This window comes from Pygocentrus nattereri, chromosome 23 (assembly GCF_015220715.1).
Source record: "Pygocentrus nattereri isolate fPygNat1 chromosome 23, fPygNat1.pri, whole genome shotgun sequence".
Lineage (NCBI taxonomy): Eukaryota > Metazoa > Chordata > Actinopteri > Characiformes > Serrasalmidae > Pygocentrus > Pygocentrus nattereri.
Genome location: NC_051233.1, coordinates 23,853,012 through 23,875,014, shown reverse-complemented (window position 1 = coordinate 23,875,014; position 22,003 = coordinate 23,853,012). Strand labels below are relative to the sequence as shown.

Genomic DNA, 22,003 nt, shown 5'->3' with positions numbered 1-22,003 from the left:
AAATAAATAAATAAACAATAACTATTTAAAATTAAACGTAACTATAGTAAAAATGACATTTTATTTGACAGTTTATCTCTGAGAATGAAACAGACTGTTTTCGTTACTGTATTATTATGACTGACATAAGCAGTTCATGTTAAAACACTCATGCACATCTGCATGAACGCACGAGACTAAACTCCTGTAGGCTGAAAATGCAGATAGAAATGTTTCAGTTTTGCAGCTTAGTTTCCATACACGGACGGTATGGAGCAGAGTGTGAAGGATACATTATAAAACTTTGGCAGTCTTTACATACTACATCAAAAAAGTTGACTTTTTTTATTCCCAAAGTGTGGAACATCCTTTTTATGTGATGAGTGTCCTTTTAAAGGAGACAAACGTCGAAGACTCTAGATGTAAAGCTATGTTAGGTAAGGAACTGTGGATGCATTGAGGAAATATCCTCTCATATTTCTCCTCACATTAGTCATCAGTGATACAGGCATCATGCTGGTAATGAATTATACCATCTGTGTCAGTGACACCTGTACGACGAGTGTGGATCTGGTACAAACACATGGTGTTTCCCAGAATCCCTCTGTGACCGCATGTGGCGTGAATTCCCATGGGGTAGAGCTACTGCTTCAAGGCCTTTCCCTCAGCTCAGCTTCACATCATGACTTGTGCTCCTCTTTTCTGTGCTTCTCAATTTAACCTCTTACTTTTACACTGTAAGGAACCTTTAAATCCAATAATAAACTAAATGTGTGTGTGTGTGTGTGTGTGTGTGTGTGTGTGTGTGTGTGTGTGTGTGTGAAAACTATTTTTATCACATAAATTTATACATATTATAACCACAGCATCGTTTACCATGGTTACTTTCCTGCTCTTACATGCAAATAATACTGTATTGTACAGTATTGGCAAAGTTGAATCTAATCTAATACCAGTGGTCTGCAAATACATGCCATTTTGGTGCCCATGATCTATCCTCATCATGCCCATAGTTTCAGGTAAAAAAGTGCACTGGTAAATTTTACATAATCTACATTTTTTCTCTGAATAAATTATTTAAAAATATGTAAATAAATCATGGCAGTGAGACTAGAAAAATCACTCTTTACATACATGTTTTTAGCTGGGTAGCTTCAGCATTAGCTGGAAAACAGAAACTAATCTAATGAGTTATACTGTTAGTTAGTGCTACCTTTAGTACTGTAGGCTAATAACAATGCGGTGTTCAGCGGTCATGTTTGGAAAAGTCTGCTAAAAGTAATAATGAATGATAAGATGATGTTAATGGATAAGAAATGAGTTAATGTGATGAATTATTAACCCTTTAAAATCACATGCTTATTACATACCAAAGCTTGTTATTTATTAACTACACAGACTACAAATCAAACTGGAGTTATTCCAATAGAAGTGTGCAATAAAACTTTGGAGGGCCTGTGGGTTCTGGCCAGTTAAGGGGTTGACACCACTATTGTTTTTTAAACATTGTTTAACATAGTAGTGGTGATGTGGTGGTTGTGTGTTATAGTGTGTTGCGCTGGTCTGAGTGGATCAGACACAGCAGTGCTGCTCGAGATTTAAAAAAAAAAATGTGTCCACTCACTGTCCACTATATTACACACACATGCCTTGTTGGTCTACATTGTAGATGTAGAATGTAGGAAAATTAGAGACAAAAGTTCATCTACTGCTACACAGTTTGTGTTGGTCATCCTCTGGTCCTTCATCAGTGCTCACAGGACGCTGTTGGCTGGATATTTTTGGTTGGTGGAGTATTCTCAGTCCAGCAGTGTCATTGAGGTGTTTAAAAACTCCAGCAGCAGTGCTGAGAATGATCCACCACATAATAATACCTGCTCTGTGGTGGTCCTGTGGGGGTCCTGACCACTGAAGAACAGAGTAAAATGGGGCTAACAAAGTATGCAGAGAATCAGAAGGACCTCAGTATGTAGAACTACAAAATGCACATGTATGATAAGTGGAGCTGATAAAATAGACAATGAGCATAGAAACAAGGAGGTGTACTTAATGAAATGGCCAGTGTGTGTATGATATATACATTTGTTGGTTTAAACATGCAGCCACTGCTGCTCTCACTGGATGGCAGTGATGAAACTTGAAAACTGTATTTACTCTTTGGAAATCATGTGATTTTCATGTATACCCTGCATTTGAATAGTAAAATAATGACACATGATTATTGAAAGTAATAAATAGATTCTGATTAAGTTCCTGTAGCGATTTTAGGGAGTGTTATAAAAGGGGTTTATTTGTTTGCATGTTTGTTCTCAAGATAGAGCAATAATTACTCCATGAGTGAACTGTAGTCGAAACATTAGTCCTAAGAGAGTGGAGATAATCATAAGGTTGGTGCAGTGATTTCCTCTGGTTTTCATCCGCTTGGTCTGTTCATTCTGTCAGCCCTTCATCAGTATAAACAAAAGCAGCCACTGGGAGAGCAAAACAGCCCCTCGTGAAAGACCAAGAGAGTCTCTTTCTCCTCTTCTCTTTCTCTCCATCATGCTGTCTTTCTCATTCCCTGGTCCTTCTCTCATTCTGCATGTCCTTCCCTCTCTCTCTCTCTCTATTCTGATTAGTTCTGCTATTTAAAGCTGATGTGAATGAGCAGTGGGAACATAATTGCCAGTTCAGCATAACAGTTTTCTCTTTTAAGATCTTACACCTGCAGTCAATTACATTTTTATTGCTAATTTCCATTTCGACACATTACTTTTACTTGCTAAACATATGCTTGTTTGCAGTTTATTGAAGTCCCTGTGGTATATAATTCTAACATATGCAGTCATAAATAACAGTTAGTCAACAACTGTGTACCATTGTGCTACAAAGGTAATGAATACATAGAGAGAAGAAGTGTTTTAAAAAGTTTAATAGTGTGCAAGAGTTTAAACACCCCTGCTCAAATGACTTGCTTCTTCTGTGTAAACATAATTTAAAACACCCTCTTAGAGAACACAATTAAATATGCCGTTTTTCTGCAAAGTTAGTGCTGAATTTCAGTTATTTTCCGGAGCTTAACGTTGAGCTTAACATAGAGCTTGACATAGCTTAACATAACTTTTGCACAGGCCACCTTTTGTTTTCTTTCCTTCCAATATGTTAAATTCAGCCAATAAACCGTAAGTGTGTATTAAAGAAGATGAAGTGCAGAAGTGAGTTCTCTGTCGAGGACGTTTTAACTTTTTTCACTTACGAAATCAACGAAACGTCACTTCACCAGGGCCGCCCAAACTTTTACATGCAACTGTATATCATCTTCCACACTTACTCGATCACTGAAAGCCTTGGCATTTAACTTAAGAAACAGCGCTTCAGAGAATTCAGTAATCATTCTCTTATTTTCTTTGTAATGTCATTCATTAGTATTTTACATTAATTGAATGTTAGTATTCTTTCGTTCATTAATTAGATATTGGTTATATTCAGCTTGATCCAGTTCCGGTCTTTTGTTTTTCTTGTTTTTTGCGATCACGGTTTGCAGCCGTGAGGTGCATTTTTAGACATTAACAAAGACAAATGCAGACAAAGGTGGCGCAAATCTGATTTTGTTCTGTTCAGCCATGTGTTGGACATATATTATATTTCAATGCAGCTTTGCTCTTCACACTGATACACAGAAACATATTTGCATACCATAGGAATAAAAAGATTAAATTACCTGGACTGTGAATGTAGCCAAAGAGATCTAAATGTCTGCAGTGTGGAGCTCATTTACTGTGGAATATAAAATGATAACGTAAGCGCACAGCTGTTATGCTTTGTCACATGTGTCATGCTCTAGTCTTCGTAGGCCAAAACTCTGCAGACTTCAGCACACTGCTTCGTTGAACACACCTGATTCAGCTCATCAGCTAATTACCAAGGCCTTCATGAACTGAATTCAAAGTGTTATATGAAGGTAAATGCAAATCTCCTCAGCACTTTGGCCTAGAAGGTCACCAGTTTGACATACCAGCTTTAGCTTAAGTAATACATCTGCCAGATGTATGAACAGAATATACCCCTGCCACGTTATTTCAATATTTTAATGCGGAATACTATAGACGTCATACCTTGAAGGCTGCTGTTGAAATGAAGGAACTTCATTTATACTTATACTGCCTTCACATACTCATTGAATGATCCTATTGCCCACAAGGATTTGGTGGCCATGCCTGTTTTGTACATGTTACTAACATTAACTGGTAAGCTAGTACTCCTTAAGGATGCCACAAAGGCATGGGTGCAGCCCTAAAAGAACAGTTTTCCCTAAAGAAAAGTTTTCCCTAGAGTTCCCTAAAGAACTGTGTTTGTAAGTGAGATGTGTTCCAATTTAAAGACTTTTCCTACAATCTTTACATTTAGTACAAACTCCAAAAGGTCATCTCATTTACGAAGGCTCTGTAAAGAATCATACACTTAAAAGGTTCTTTAATGAACCAAAACGGACTCTTCTATGACATCAGGGAAAGAACCTTCTTCAGAGTGAGCCTAAACATTTTTTGTCTTCCTTACCATTTCCTTAATTGTGAAATATTAAGATTGAGTACAACCAGTGGTTAGAGGTATAAACACATGTCTCTGGCCTAATCAGTGACTACTAAAAGTTAGATGAGTTTAAAAAAATAAAGAACTACTTACCATCAACCACTGAAACCTCTGCCTTCTACTCTGGTATCGGAATGGTTTTTGCATCTTCCACTTTTAATTACAACTTCCATGAGAAACATTTAGATTGGGCATTTGTATTTACAATTACAAGGCAGCCTTAAGAAGTGGTCACTCATCACCTTGAGGCTTCACACTTAAATTTTGTAACACTGGGTGTTTTCCCGTTGCTAAGCAACAAGTGTTGTACCTGTCAATCATCTGACTGTCATTTCAATGTTATAGCAAGCATAATGTTGCAAGCAAAAACAAGCTGAAGTAAAATAAGCTGCTTTTTGTTTACATTGTGCTCTGTCTAATTCATAAAATCATACTTTTCAGGGTACCCAGCAACTGCATTCATCAATGAAGGCGGCTTTCTTTTGATCTTTTTAGTCAGCACAGAAAAAAGGCTCATGTCATAGGCTGCTTCAAGTGTAACTTTTCACTTCAGCATGCCTCCAATGTTCAGCACAAAAGACAGCCACTCAGTGCTCAAAAACACGAGGCAAAACAAGTCTCTCCCTCTAAAAACTATAAAAAAAAAAGGCACCCCTCGCCTTCAAAATCGGGTTCAGTGTGCCCCCCTTCTCCATCATCAGTGATGCAGACCTCACACTGGTTCATAGACACATGTACAATCACTGTAGATCTGGTGTAAACACATGGTTTTTCCCAGAATACCTATATTGCTGAGGGCATCATTCAGTGTGGTATGAATTCCAATGGGGCAGAGCTACTGCTTCAAGGCATCTCTCTCTCTCTCTCTCTCTCTCTCTCTCTCTCTCTCTCTCTCTCTCCCTCTCTCTTTCTTTATCTATCTCTATCTCTCTCTATCTCTATCTCTCTCTCTCTCTCTCTTTCTATCTCTATCTCTTTCTATCTCTATCTCTCTCTCTATCTCTATATCTATCTCTCCCTCTCTCTCTATCTATCTATTTCTATCTCTATCTCTCTCTCTCTTTTTATCTATCTCTATCTCTCTCTCTCTCTTTTTATCTATCTCTATCTCTCTCTCTATCTCTATCCCTCTCTATCTCTATATCTATCTCTCTCTCTATATCTATCTCTATTTCTATCTCTCTCTCTCTCTCTCTCTCTGTCTATCTATCTCTGTCTCTCTCTCTCTCTCTGTCTCTCTCTGTCTATCTATCTCTGTCTCTCTCTCTATCTCTGTCTCTCTCTCTCTCTCTCTGTCTATCTATCTCTGTCTCTCTCTCTAGCTCTGTCTCTCTCTCTCTCTCTCTCTCTCTCTCTCTCTCTCTCTCTATCTATCTCTATCTCTATCTCTCTGCTGTGTCCAGCTTCACATCGTGACTTGCACGTCTCACACTTTGAATGGAACGATTACCCATTGGATTTAAAGACCACTTAAGCCAGTAAAAAACTAAGGGCCTGATGTACTAAGCCTTTTGCATCAGGGTCAGGTATAAATTGGTCACATTCTGTGTGCATGTTATGTGTAAAACTGCTGCTGGAGCCCTAACGTGCAGTTTATGGGTTGTGCACATGGTAAAACGCAGAATGCACTTACCTCATTCATATACATTTGAAGGAAGGCTGCGCAAATAGTGGATCATGCAAAAAGTGGTTGGAGTCATTTAAAGAGCTGCTGATTGTATTGTACACTACATTTGCTAAAATTTGAGCAACGTGCAGGGAATGGATTTGCATTGATTTTCTTCCGCCTTTTAAAAACAGACGTAAATCTGCATTTGTTGCAAACATCTTGTTGAGGGACGTTAACAACAGCAGCAGACATGGAGACACAAGCCTGTCTGTATTTCACAAAGCCTGAGTCAAATAACGCCCCAAAGAATATTTCGGTGGTAAAGAACTTCATTCTTATTAACATCGCTATCTGTTCATCTCCGAACTTTGATTTTCTGTTCTGTTTTTCTACATCTCAGTCTTAGTCTAAGTAAATCTAACATGAAATTCAGACAAATTGCATGCTGCAGTCTCTTCAAGGCAATTTTTGCTTCCTTTATTACTCTTAATTCCTACCCACTTTTAATTGGTGAAGCTGTTATCTGGTTTTTGCATTCATGTTATCTTCAAATCCCAGGAGCAGTCTTTCCACTGAGCATTCTGACTTCACACTTCAAACTCTCTTCTTCTTTGTATTCATTAATTTCACGTCCCAGGGGTAACCTGGTGAGGGAGCTTGAATGCTTTGAACCAAATCCAGATGTGGAACTTTGGCTCCACCGCGAAGTAAATTCAACATCTATTGTAACACCCTGGGTTTTAGGTTTTGTAGTTTTTCAGGTTGTGAAACGTCACAGTCAAAGCACACCAGTTACAGTAAACCCAAACCGTTCCACAGTCTGTGGCTCATGCTCCAGCTGAGTCCCACAGGCTATGGAACGACTTTTCCCGCATGGCTAATTCCTGATATAGTGGCTGCACTTCAGATATGTCAGCATTGTTTTGAGCTGAGAAGGCTCAACCAACGAGAGCAAGCAGTGCTCCTGGGCTTTGAAGATAACACGGATGGTTTCGCTTGGTTTCGTTTGTTTTTATATAGTATAGTAAGACTTTTTTGTAATGCAGGCTAATCAGCGTTGGGGAAGATTGCACTGTAGTTGTTTGTACAGTAATTTTTCTACCTCGACAAAAAGGAATGTTGCTTACTCTTCGATATTGTTTTATGCAAGCCGATAGGGCTTTTGCTTACGCACTGAATAACCCACAACTGTTGTCATGGTCTTAAGCCCAACATATTCTGTAGTCACTGCTTTCCAACTTATTCTTATGGGGAATTATGTATTCAGTTTTTGTTATCTTAAAAGTGCAGGCTGAAAGGAACCCTCAAGCAAACGGACCTATTTAGTATTCCCCAGTGATTAATGTCCCATGCCAGTGGATGTGCTGCTCCCACTGGTAGTGCTATTCTCAGCAGGGCTACTCCAGCTGCCTAGTTTCCTCATTCTTACAGAGCTTTATGTAGAACGATTCATATTCTGCATTATGACACATGGACACTTTCTCAGGCCTAAATTAAAGTGGCAAAATCAACTTTCAGGGGTGGTTAAAAAAATCAATCACTAGGTCAACTTAATTAAATTATGACACACATTCAGTGAAACTGAATAATCTTAGCCCAGTTTATGTGGTTTGTATTTGATGTGTGAGAAGAAGTTCTGTACAGCAAAACATTCAAACTCGATAAGAGTGATCAAAAAAACTTTCCTTAGACTAAAATGAAGACCAAACCTTGTAGAATACTATTCACCATCAGATTAAAATCTGGTGTAGTGTTAGACTTAATTTGAGGTATGTTTTGGATCATTATCGTGTTGAAGTCGTCAGGCTTTTTTCATCTTCAGTTTATTGACTGTCTGTGTCACATTTTTTCCAGAATTTGCTCATATTTAGTGGAATCCATTCTTAACTTGGTGGTGGGTAGATGCAATGTGTCCTGCTCCTCTGGCTGCTACACAACCTCCAAAGCATCATAGACCCATCCCCACACTTAGATGTTCTTTTCTTAGGTGCGGAGAGTTTTCCTGGCTTCCAGATTTTGCCTTGACTTCTTTATGATATTTCAGGCAAAGGAAATTGCAAGATAGAAGCACTTTGACATCTTTTTATAGCTTTCCTCAGCTTTGTAGGCATCAGTTTGTGTCATTTTCAGATCCTCAGCCAGCTGCTTGGATGAGTGTTAGCACAAGGTTTGCAGAGTCAGAGAATATATTACACTCTAGGATTGTCATCATCTGACAGTTACAGTTAGTTCTTGACCCGTCTAACCAGTCCTAACGAATCATTTAAGGCCTAGAGAGATTCTGAGATTAAGTAAGTTTCTGTTATTTTGTACACCCTGTGTATCTTGCAATACATTGTAAATACATTACTCTACCATTGGTGTGACTTGCTTAAGGATTGTCCTGCATTATATTTTTTTCCAAAGGTAATTGTTTGTTCATGTGAATTGGTAAAAACAACCACAGAACATCTGGAATTCGTCAGACAGTATACTTTGTCACACAATATATATAGAGGGTGATATATTGCATAGCCCTGATTAGAGAGCATAATTGAATTCAGCAGTGGATATGTGATGAGATAATCATTTGCATGCCATGCAGTTTGTAACATGTTGGGCAGGCTGTGTTCCAACAGCTTTCCCTGATGGGCTGCAAAAAAATCTGGGAAGAACCCCGACAGGTGGACGAGGTCGCAGAGTCAGCGAAAGTTTTGGGGCATCAAAGACTAAGCCTCTGCCACCCCAGGACTGGCCTCTAACTGACCTCCAGCTCTTTCATCTCCTCTGTATGGGTTTGCCCCTGTACCTCAGCCAAACAGCTGTCTTCACAACGTCCCTCCTCCCTCCATCTCACCCAGTCCTTCCAAACTGCAGAGTCAGAGCGGGCTTCCCTCTGGCTAGCAGCCGTTAATATTTCATTAGACCTGCCATTATAATGCATGGCGCCTTGTTGTGCTCCGTTAAGGCAGCCTATTGATTTATGATGCAGTCCCATCACTGGGAGAGCTCAAATTAATAACTGAACAAACAGCGAGGGAAGGGTTCGGTGAGTGTTCTTGGAATTGTTTTTTTTTTTTCGCATAAAGCAAGGTTGGTGCTTGACTGTCCAGAAATGGTGTCTGCCGTCTGCTGTCATGGATGAATTATTGAGGGATCAATCTAGAGAGAGTGGGTTGTGCTATGTTTCTATGCATATACAGGTCAGAGACCACCATTCATTGATCGGATGTCTGGTCAAAAATTACATACACAATATTCATTTTTCAGCTTCCGGAAAAAAAGCAGATAACAAACATTTAGCATAATAATTATAATTTGTCAGTATTTCATGTATCCACCCTATGCCTTTATTTCAGCTGTCATTGTTTTCAGGAGACTTGCTTTTCATTTTCAAAGAAATGTGCAGGGGTGTTTTTCCTCACCTCCAAAGTTCAGTCGTAGAAGTTGGTTACATTTTCTGCTTTTCACAATACAAGTAATCCCAAAAAGAGTGAATGGTTTGGAAGTCTCGATTGTGGGGTGGTCAGTCCAAGTTCTTAGAACACCAGCAGCTCCTTTGTTTGAACTGCAACTGCTTCTTGACAGTAACACATCCTTTCAGGGTTAAGATGTCTTCCCAAAGTTGAATTGTCTTTTGTACATTATGGCACTTTTAGCTGGAATTGAAATGAATGAAGGGTGGTCTCTGACTTTTGCACAGCACCGTAAATGTGTGCCGGCTTAGATGTTGAAATGAATGCTGTACAAGTTGGTAGTGAAGTAATGAGTATGTCAAGTCTCATAAGAACTGTACTCTGTGTCATTCAGCACACTTCTTGGGGAACCTTGTAAATGCTTTTAGCGAGTGCAGCCAGTGCCCTGCTTATGGTAATCGGGCAGCGCTGCCTTTATGGAGGTCATTGTATCCCTCCTGAGTCTCCTGAAGGGAGACCACAGCAACTTAAGCCCAGCTTTTAAAGTGAGATTCACTGATTCAGTCTGCGTCCCTTTTTTTACGATCTCAAGGCCAACATTCGATTGGTATCCCGACTCAAGATCTATACACAGACATTAGATAAAGTATCAGATCTTTACTCTTTACTGGACTTCTGTCCCAAATCCAATGATCATGTTGTTTAGTGTTACTCAGTTAAGACATCTATGAGATTATAACCCAACTCTCTTACATTGAGACTTTCACTTCTGTTGAAAGTGTGTTTCCTAGCCTTTCAATTACTTTTGCTGCTCATAAAAGCATGAATTGGTCCAGTCTAGTTTAGCTTTTTGTAACATGTGATGAGGGAGGAAATCTGGAATTTTGCTTTTTCATAGCTGAAAGTTAGCGCATTACAAAGCTAGAAGGGGGAAAATCAAGCATGGGCTTCCTCTGAGATCTTTTTGAATTCCTGAAAACACAATCATTGGACAGCTCAGCACGCCACCACGAGAACACTAAGTGCTAATTCTGTTACATTAGCTAACAGACACCCCGATGATAAGGCCAAAGCCTAGGTGGTTGTACCACTTGGGAGCCCCATAAAACCAGACCTGGATATTAGCTTCTAATGTATCTGCGGTTAGGTTCTTCCTCTGTGTCAGGAGTCTTCATCTCCCTGTTTAATGAAGAAGTAGGCAAAAATAGCTTGGATGATTAAAATTAGCCAATTTAAGCCTTTGCAAAAGTAGATTCACTTTGGGCACACGTGACCCTGTTGGTTGCCACTGGGGGGAGTGGATACGTGAGGTGGCAAGATGCCATCCGCTGAGTCTTCATGAGAAGCTTCTGCAGATGGCCAGAAAAACCCTTTCATTTCCTTTTAGTCTGTCTCATCCTCTCTCCAGGCATGCACCGCTCCCAGGATCTGACCCTGGACATCTGTAGGTTGGGCTCTGTAGAATACAGCTTAGTCCTCAGAGTTCTGCTCTGGCATCGTCTTTCTCCAGGCAGTGCTGACAGCTGTATCCATGTGCAAGCCTAAAAAGAGCCTGTAAGGAGTGCTAGTGTTTTATGGTGTTTGTGTGCTAAAATTGCACCTAAGCTTTAGAGGTGGACACATTTGATACCAGAGAACTTACTAGGTTAGACCAGGATATTCTGTACTGTAGTTGATTTTGCATATTTATAGCCAGAAATGTGATTTGGACAAAACAGACCTTGAGAAAGGTTCAGCTGTTCCAGCTCAGTTGGTGCCATGCACCTATATGAGGTTAAAGTGGTTGTAGCTGATTGTACCAAATAGCAGAGCAAGATCTAGAAAGACTGTTATTTGTAAAGCGGATATTGCAGGTCGCTGGTTATCAGTCATATTGAGCTGTCACGTATTGTCACTGTGTGATAAGCTTTCAACTGAAGGCATTTATATCACAGGAAATGCATGAGGATTAGAAGGAATTACCCATCTTGGCCTGCAGATAATAGAGTATTTATAGAAAGAGCAGTGCACGCATGCACTTTTGACATTATGACGTTAACTTTGTGGCTTTTCCAGGGCAAATAACACATCAACAATATGTGTCATGTCTGGTCACATGAGTTAGTAATGTATGTAGGTATGTGAAACTGATTAGAAGAGTAACTCGTCATTGCAATCGTTTGCAAACGTTTGAATACCCCCAGTCAAATGACATGTTTTGCTAATTTTCAAAGTGAAAATATATTAATACATCATCTACGGGGAACAGGCTTATTTTTTTCTGCAAATATGAGTGCTTAGTTTGTATTATTTGCTGAGTTTAACATATTGGAAATGGTGAAATAGAAAATGTGCCATAACTTTTACACCGGTCACATTTTATGTTTGTTTTCTCCAATATGTTATTTCTGCAAATAAACAATAATCAGAAGTGTGTTCTCTATCGAGGATCTGTTATTACAAAAATAAAATGTCATTTGAGGGCAGGCCCCAAATATTTAATGCCAGTGCATATGTACCATTATTTGCTAAAAAGAAGTATTTTTACAGGTGTAACAAAGAACTAAAGCTTTGGGATAGATAAATAAAAAGATAAAGGTTTGGAAACATCTGTGATATTAGTAATTGTTGTGATTTTATTCAATAATAACTGAAACATTGTTTTATGATAGCTTTGTGAAAAGGCTTTGGTCTAAATGTATTTAGAAGACAAGACAAAATGAGATTATCTTTCATTAGTCACAAAACGAGGGAAATTCACAGTGCTACAGCAGCAAAGGGATAGGAAAGTGCTCAAGTAAAGAAGTAGCAAGAAGAGAATTAACAAACAAGGTATTAAGTGTGGTTGGTGTAGTGTGGTGGGTAACACCTCTGCCTTCTACACTATAGATTGGGGTTCAATGCCCACCTGGGTAAGCACCCTATGCTATACCAATAAGAGTCCTTGGGCAAGACTCCTAACTCTGCTGTTGTCTACCTGTGTAAAATTATCAAATTGTAAGTTGCTCTGGATGAGCTTAAAAAACAATCTTTACAGTATATTGTATTTTATACATATTGAACATGGAAGATAGCACATGGAGTACAGATGTACTCTATATGTATTGCATATGGGTATGGTGACTCACAGTTTACCTACTGTAGGTGTGTGAGGTCTGGGGGTGGGGGGGGTGGAGGAGGGTTCTACTGGTAGCTGAGCTGGTTGTACAGTCTAACAGCAGCAGGAAGGAAGAACCTGCTATAGTGCTCCTTCACATACTTGGGGTGAAGCAGCCTGTCACTGAAGGAGCTGTCCAGTGCTGCCAAAGTCTCATGCATGGGCTGGGAGCCGTTGTCCAGCAGAAAAGCGAGGGAACATCCTCCTGTCTTCATCCATCTGCACTGGGTCTGGGGGACTTCCCAGGACAGAGGTTGCCCTCAATGAGGCACATACAGAGTTTTGTAAGAGAAAATGGTTCCCAAAGAAGCTTTATTTTTCACATTTACAACTACTTCACAATTTCACATAAAAACTTCACAGGTGTTTTTGGATAGCAATCTAAATGATTGTATTTTTTACTCCAGAGAAATAAAAGTTGTGAGTTTCTCCACAAAATACTGTTTCCTATCAAACCACTTTGAACGACTTCGATGTTTACATTTAAACATTTAAATAATTCAGATTTTTAAAAAATCTGTTCAATTCCCACATATTCTTCACTTGCTAGATAAATAGGTTAGCTAAAGCTGCAGAATCCAGAGATGGTGGACATGCGCCACATGGCTGATATAGCCTGTAGTGTGTCCACCTTCACCTAAAGAACATATGAACTGTATTAAAGAGAGGTCTCTCTTCCCCGTGCTGAGGCCAGTTCCAAACGTGGTTCCACCACCATTTCCCCAGCATACCTCCACTGCTGGCCCCTCACTCCCCACGCTACCCCCTACTCCCTCTCACCAACTCAATTAAAGTCACCTGCCTATGATCTTCCCTCTCCCTCTTTCACCAGGGCTGACAGCTCTGAAAGGGCTGCCCTTATTAGCTTCTAATGGACATGGGCCACCTGCACACCAGGAGTGTGGCTAATGTCAGCCAAGAACATAGTCATAGAAAGATTCATGACAATGTGCAATCCACGCTTTACTGAATGGATAGAAACACTATGACTGATTGGAATGGTACACATTTCCCAGAGAGTACATCATGCCTACATGAAAACTATAGGCACGTCCTAGGTTACAATTAGAGTCTGTTCTTGATACAAGACAGAAATGTATTCCCATGCCATGTGTGTCCTAGAGAAGGTGCATATTTACACATATATTTAATTGAAAGGTAAGCACAAAATCTAATTTACCCAATTCATACCTGTTACCTTAATCTAGACAGAAATATGGAGGTGGGTGATGGAAAGCCTGTAGAATATCATAAAAACTGTGAGCCAACTCAGTGTTCAATGATTAATGGATTATGTGTTAAAATTGTACATAAGCTTTTGACGTGGACAGGTTTAGTAACAGGGTGGAAGAACTTATTGAATAGAATAATAGAAATAGCAATGTGGAGGTGGTTCGTTGAAAAGCTGGAGTATTTGATAAAAACTGTGAGCCAGCCCCATCCCCAATCCATCCAACCCAGTGCCCTGAATTCTTTGCTTTCCTTATTTAGTAAATAATGCCCAGCTTAATACAAATGTATTTATTTTTCTTTTTATTTATTCCTGTCTTTGTAAAAAAGACAGTAATAAATAACGTTAAACTTTATAATAGTCTCAAATGATTAGAAATGTGTGCATGTATATTGAGTTGGCATGATCGCTGTGCTACGTTGTGTGAATGTGCAGCTTGCATTAAAGAATTTCATAATGTCAAACACCTGCCATGTTTACAGCATGCCAGTGCCCCTAGGTTTGACATCATGATGTATGACACTGCACTCAGGGGAATCTTGGGCTGTTATTGTGGTGGCACTTCGTAGCATGCCAGAATTTTATGAAACGAGATTTACAACTGCCAAGACGTGTTTAGTGCCGGGAGATTCTTTGAAAGCTTCTATCATGCAAACTGCATAACCAAATCATCAATCATTGCATCAACCATGTCACATCTGTTTCTAACACCGTATGGAATTCTGTTAAGTTGTCTGTACACTAGGGGGCAGTGAGGCAGTTGGGGGTTAGGTGTCTTGCTCGAAGGTACTTTAGTCATGTCCTGCCAGCTCAGGTGATCAAACCAGCAACCTAGTCACAAGGGTGGTTCCCTGACCTTCAGTCCACGACTGCCCCATATCCATGTAAGTGTATATTAAATTAAGTATATTGATAATGAATTATACTAAATCCATTGGAAATTCCTACTCAGAAAGTCAGGAAGGTGTGCTTAACATTTGTTGTCATATCAACATGGTTGCTTACACCATTAACAGTAATAAAATGCCTCTTTTCTCATTTGAAATGAGATTGTAGTAGTATGTAGTAGTGTACTGAGACAGTACTTGGTTAAATTTGTGAAGTTAGCCCTAAAGTTAGCTATTTTGAGAAGGTGTTGGGTGGAAGAATAAAGGGCATTGGAGGGGCAAGAATGTTGTCACTGTCTGAAGAAAAATAATGTAAAGAGTTAAAAAGTTAATGTAAAGAGATTTTATTCTAAGCATGTTAGGAGCATTTCTATTGGTACATTCATTATGAAATTTTCACTCAACATAAAGGACAATTCATTAATGTGATGTAGAAAAGTAAATTCAAGTGATGTAGAAAAATAAAAATTGTAATGTAAATTTTTTTTGGACAGTGATGATATATATTTACAATACAGAAGTACAAATACATATTCTATGTCTTCTGTAGTTGAACTGAGGCATGTCACAGATGAAAATGCAAAATAACTGCTTTAGGAAAGTAGCTGCAATTAGAAAATAAAAGGTTAATTTACCCTTTTATCCCAAACCTCACTGTGCATTCACACCAGCATCATGTTTGTTTGCCATATTGTCGCCTGAATCGCTGGTTACTATTTCTAAATTTCGGCTGACCATTGGTTGGCATAATTTCACTGATGCCAAGCATAAGTCAAGTGCCTTCTCACTAAAAATAAAGTTCACTCAACATTGTCGCATTGCAGGCTCCACCCACTTTGCACCACCAAATTTTATGTTGCCTTGTTGCTGGGAATCGCCAGTTCTTATTAAAAATTAATTCTGGCTGCTTTGTAGCATCACAGTTTGGCTATGTACCTACAGCAGGCTGTCTTAATCTGCATACTACCATAATAAACAGTATGTTCAAAATAGTCACAGCACCATTGTTTATGTACTTATGACTAACGGACATGCTAGTATAGTGTATGCAGTTTCACACACTGTCACTGAATGCACCTGTCCCACAATTGAAACCCCCAACCCACATGGGGTGAGATCACTTGTGATTGGTGGAATATAGACAAGAAAACCAGGTGTGATAAGTGCTATAACAAGGCTACTATTTCTACCTCAACAAATGAAATGCTTTTGGAGGAAGACTTAAAACTAAGGAGGAAGCTCAAAACTAGACTGTCTTGTCCAAATCACTCGCCTGGAAACCAAACTTCCATGACTGGCTAGTTACATTAGCGTCATAGGTCCAGTTCAAAACTGCAGAGGCAAACTTCAGACACCAAACATTTTTTGGCTGATCAAGTATATTTACAGTAAAGGGAAAATTGTCAAATTACAATTTTACCAAACTGTTCCATTAATAAAAGAAAGTGAATTTGCTAAAGATGTCTGGTCTTTTTATCTTCGGTCAGAGAAAGTAAAGAGAACAGGGATTATTCTTTCTACCTATTCTTCTAAACTTGTGTGTATATCTCAAATAAAGGTCATTATAAGTGACTGAAGGTGTCAATTTATAATTGTATAGAATATATCCACTTATGAATATTTACCATGCCAGTAAGAAATGTTTATTCCTTCAGTTTCTTGTATACTGTGTGAAAGTGCTCAATCTGGAGCACGTCACTTTAACACTTCATTAACAAAGCATTAAACTTGGCTAAACGGATACTTAATTGAACCTCCAGGCAGCAAATTAATATGCTTTTTTTAATGAAATTATATTAATTCTCATTATTTGTTTTGCCTGTGGTATCACTGGCCCGTGTTAGTTATTATGTATTAAAAATGTGTCACCAAAAAAAAAAAGGTTTTGTCTGATTGACAGTCTCCACCTCCAAGTTCTCTCACAGGATCATTTCTTTTTCTTTTTTCCAAATGCAAAGCGCACAGCAGAAATTGCAGGGTCTTAGTTTCATTCCCAAATATGAATAATGTATAACCAGACAAGCCATTCATGTAGAACAAAGAAACGTCTGATGCTTCTGTGCAGTCTTGCCAAGGTGAGCGGGGGGTATCTAACACCATTTACATTTTTTGAAAGAGGAAGTTTAGAACCTGTGTGGTACACCTGCTTACACCCAGTCACTGTGTGACAGCTAAATTGGCGTCTTTGCTGCCAAAACCGCATAGAGCCGTCAACACTGGAGTCGTTTCACGTAGTGCTGTGTGGAGGTGAATCCGTGTTGCTCAGACATTGTTCCATTCTGCTTCCTTCTCTGTTTGCAAGAATGAATTGTGAAAGTCAGCCTTGTTCAATTTTCATCTGCTTTTCTCCTTTTGCTTGGATGTTTTCACCATTTTTATTCTTGATTCTTGGTTTTTGCATGTATTTCTTCTTGCATCTCAGTGTTTTCTGTTTCTTTTTTCTGTTTTTCCCTCTGTTTTCTTTCCTCTCCTCCTTTTTGCTGTCTTGCATGCATGCACACTGTGTTAATCTGCATGGCTGTGATTTGGGCTGTGATGGAGAGCAGCTCCCTGTGCCCAGGTACAGAAAGGTAAGTGTAATAAAACAATCACGTTGGCTCTTGGCTAAAGTGGCTCAGCACAGTCCTGGACCTGCCTTGGCTCCTTAGCCCTCCCTACCTCCTCCTCTTTACTGTCACTTGTATCTAATCAGGTTTCTGAGTACATGTACATGTCCTTGTGTTTCTTTGTTCCCTTGCAACGTATTGCAAGTGCCGTAGTTGTTAGGCATATTTAGTTCCTCATTTTTCCAAGTCCAAGTTTTTCCATTTGTTTTCATGTCTGTGTTCTGGTTGTGACCTCCTTTTGCTTATTATGCTTGTTTTAGTCAATAGTGTCAAATATGAGGGCAAGAGCGTGAATCATAGAGCATATGTAAGCATATGGCACTCTAAAGTTTTATAATTGTTTACATTGTTTAAATAAAACGTGCAAATTTTCCCCTATGTAGACAGAAACTGTAGGCAAAACATGTAGGTTATCTGTTCCATTGAGTATGTGTAGCTGAGCTTATCTACAAACAGACCAGTGATAGCAGGGTTTCTCTGGAGCCAGAATTCTGGCTCAGCTTTTTTGACTGCTGCCATGAAAATCTTTTGCTAAATTTACATGAATTACAAAACTTAATATGAGTGCATTGTGGGATTCTCCTATGATATACAGTACTGTGCAAAATTACAGTGCAGAGCCCACCCTTGATTTGTTTTAAGTTCTAGTCAAAACAGCTATTAAGATTGTATTATTTCTTCAGCATCAGGAAAAAAATCTGAATCCTCAGTGACTAAATATAATACAGATTTTGATTTTATTTTTTTGTATGTCCACACTTTCTCCGTATTACAACTTCCTTTCTTTTCAAGAAGCGTGCTTTCAGTTCTTCAAAGAATCTGCAGAGATATTTTTCCACACCACCGAAGTTCAGTCTTAAAGGTTGTTGCATTTCTGCTTCTCACAATCCAAGTAATCCATGTATGGTCTGGATTGTGGGGTGGGCAATCTATTGTTCTGAGAACAGTATTAGATTCTTTGTTTAGTTTACAAATTGTCTTCTTTTTTGTCTCTATTCTGTTCTCAGTAACAGCTTCTTGGCAGCTACTTGTCCTTTCAGACTCATAGCCCTGAGTTCTCTCATCGTGGAAGGATGGACAGAAACACCTATGGAACTTTTCAGATCTGAAGCAAGAGTGGCGCTTGATTTTCTCCTCACTCTCAAAGATGAAAGATTTCTGTACTGTTCATCTGATGGGAACAGTTTTGGTGGTCTTCCAGGTCTAGTATGGCTGTTAGGAGTTAGGAGTTGTTTTATATCTATATCTATATATCTCCTCAAAAATATCTCCTGAAAAAAATAATAGCGGATGTTGTGAATGGAAATACAATAAATGAAGGCTCTTGTCTGGCTTTAGCAGTGCTGCGTCTTTCTACCTATTGACTGAACCCAGGTATTGAATATGATCATGATTTTCGGCTCTCATAAAAGAAACTCCCGCTTAGACCCTACCGTTTCTGGCACACATCATTTACAATAAGCCTCTAGCCCCACTTATTTTCCTCCCCACCTGCTGTTTCTATAGCGAACCCTCTGCTTGACTCCACAGCGGTAGAGCCCTTTATCTGCGGTATCGTATATCCTTTATCTGTATATCAGCTGAATACTGTCATGGCTAAACGTAAAGCTTCAGTCCAGTTTCGAATGTCCTCTGTGATTAATTATTCAACTTTCTTTGATTGAATTAGTAATGAATGCCTGACTTATGCATGATTTACTTGGTAGTTAAGCCTACCAAACAGTATCTATACTTAAAATCATATGCAGTGGCCCCATAGAGTCTGTATTCTTTAACCTGTTCGTCATGCTGTAGATTTGTAACTGTGCTAATCCTATTGCTCAGGCCTTGAACTCCTCACCCCTGTATGTTGCAATTTCCTATTAATGCGCTATGTACAGCAAAGGGCATCGGCAAACCAAAGAGGGGCTTCAACGTTCAGGCTTTTGATGAAGACTGTATTCAGAGCACAACCTCGCCAGTCTTGGCTCAGGCCACTGATGTAGGCCTCCTAAGTCTCTTTTATGTCTGAATTTCACAGCTTCTTCTATCTTTTACCTTCAGATAGATTGCCTAGGTGCACCAGCTTGGCTTACTAATGGCCGCATTCTTCTCACCATTGGCTCAGTTGGGAAATGACTTAAGCTAAGCGATCGATTGGGCTTTCGTATTATATGAGAAACAGTATTTTTATCCAGTTAAGAATAAAGGCTGACAGTGTTTTGTTTAGTTGATGGTAGTACAATTTGTGAAAAGAAGAATCATATTTCTGGTAGGTGAACGTTCAAGGCCAACGTTTTTCTTTTCTCTGCTGGTGTCAGCTATTCTAATTTGGTTTACTTTGCTGTTAAGAACGGTGATCTCTGATTAAAGATGTCAGTATAAAATACCTGGCCTGAGGCAACATTTCTGGTTCTTTATGGTGTAATGAAAGTAATTTGACCAAGTGCTAGTGGCCGCCACCTTCATATGTAAGAGTACATTTCCTCCTGGCTTGGGTAATGACCCCGCATAGCAATGAGACACTTTGTCAATCTGAAGCATCACTCACATATTCCAGAGGCGCACAAGGGTGTTTATGGCTGGCGTGGGGGCATAGGTGGGGGTGGTGTTTATGTGTGCGAGGTGTGTGTAATGAGTGTTAATGTGCAAGATTAGCAAAAAATGTATTCCAGTACAAATTACCTGTCAAATAATGTGATCTGTAATCTAAATCAAAGAATGACTGTTAATAATGCATTCTGATTCATGTTTTGTTACATGGATGTTTCATGTAATTGAATAATCGCCAGTGAAAACAAGACTTCAACAAAACAAATAACTTGACACAAGGTAAAGAGGAAAGCTGCACTGTTTTATGGAACAAAATGATATTAATATACAGTGCTGTCCAAAAGTCAGACGCCACCCTTCATTTATTTAGTTTCCAGTCAAAACCTCCATCAAGGGCAAGTTACACCTTTGTGGAAATATTGCTGAAAACATTAGACAAAGTGGGACTCCTAACAAGCTTGCAAGACCTGGTAGATGACCGGAACTGTCACCATCAGATAAACAGTAATTTTGTCTTTGAGAGTGAGGAGAAAATCAAGCTCTACTCTTGCTTCAGATCTCGAAAAATCCGTAGATGTTTCTGCCCATCTAAAAGAGTGTGTAGCTATCAGGAAGCCCTTACTGAGAAAAGGAAATTGACAAAAAAGATGTAAACAATATGTAAACTGCTGGTGTTTTAGAACAATGGACTGACCACCCCAGAGTCCAGACCACAGCATCACTGAATGTGTTAAGGATTATTTGTGAGATGAGTAAAATGAGTGCCAAATAAGCTTTAGCAACATGGAGTTATATGTTGCCAGTTTGAGTGGAGCAATCAGCGATCCGTTCTCCTGTGACCAAGTGTGAGTGATAAGTGACGAAACTGTACTGGCTTAGAACGAACTCACCTCTCTCCTAACATCCTAACAAGCTTTAGCAGTGATAAATCACATCTGCCTCCACACAACTTAAGTGTTGTTACAGCACTAAACAGTCATATTTAAGGATTAGTGCATTCCCAAGCAACGAAAGTGAAAAAGAGAAGTTCATGCAGTTTACAGCCCTGCTTTAAATGAAAGTAAACTGAGGAAGCTGTGAGGTATTGGAGAGCTTCCAGGTAAGCTGTTTTTAGCAGCTGGCTAACTTGAGCAGTCTTCACTTGCACAGCATGGCAAATTCTGCAAAAGAGTTAGATGTTACCTCTGAGCTCCATCATGCCCACACATGGGGCCATTCCTCACCCAGGCAGGCTGCCTCCACACACTCATCCATCAACACACACACACACACACACACACACACACATACACACACACACCTCTGCTTCTGCCTGTGGCTTTTGCTGGGGCAGTTGAACTGCATTCTGCCCTCACTATGCCTCATGTTCACCTAAGGCCCTCCAGTCATGTCAGATCTGGCACTCCGGCAGGTCCGGCACTCCGGTCATGTCAGGTCCTGTAGAGCATTTATTTAATTATTTATTTATTTTGCACATTTGTAGCATACGTTGTGTATTTGAGTCACTGCTTGAATATTTTCCGCGCTGGAAGAAGCCAAAGTCTGTTGCCACGGTGATGCTACACCCCCACCCCTCCCCCTGCAAGGAGAACGTCGCAGCAGAACCACGCGCTGAGCCAGGCTACTAGCTATCCAACCGCCGAAACATGGCAGCGTCGGGGAAATGTAAAGCCAAACGAAAATATGAAGATGAACACAGAACCTTCTTACCAGAGTGGGAGGATTTGTCTTTTTTTATTGAGCGGAAAGGGAAGCCGTTCTGTTTGATATGCCAAACATCGTTATCCAATTTTAAAGCTTCCAATCTTCAGCGCCACTTTACCTCACTGCACGCCAACGTGGACCAGGAGTTTCCCAAAGGTACTGAACTGCGCGAGCACAAGCTCAACACTTTGAAACGCCAGTCAGACGAACAGACTCAGTGGTTTCAGAAGTTAACAAAACAGTAAGAAATGGTCACATTTGCATCCTATCAACTAGCATGGAAAATCGCTCGTGCTAAAAAGCCATACAGTGAGGGGGAATTTGTGAAAAGTTGTCTCAGCAACGCCATTTCAAT

General features: G+C 39.6%; 1 protein-coding gene across 3 annotated transcripts in view; it reads left to right on the top strand.

Moving 5' to 3' along the window:
- doc2b (double C2-like domains, beta) overlaps positions 1-22,003 on the top strand; it is a 294,549-nt gene that overhangs the window by 214,503 nt on the left and 58,043 nt on the right. Inside the window, exon 11 of one of the 3 annotated variants that reach the window (XM_017699405.2) lies at positions 17,353-17,376. The exons of the other annotated variants lie outside the window; for them this stretch is intronic. Within the exon in view, the coding sequence (XP_017554894.1) occupies positions 17,353-17,376 (24 nt within the window). The remainder of the gene's footprint in view (positions 1-17,352; positions 17,377-22,003) is intronic. 3 annotated transcript variants of the gene reach the window in all.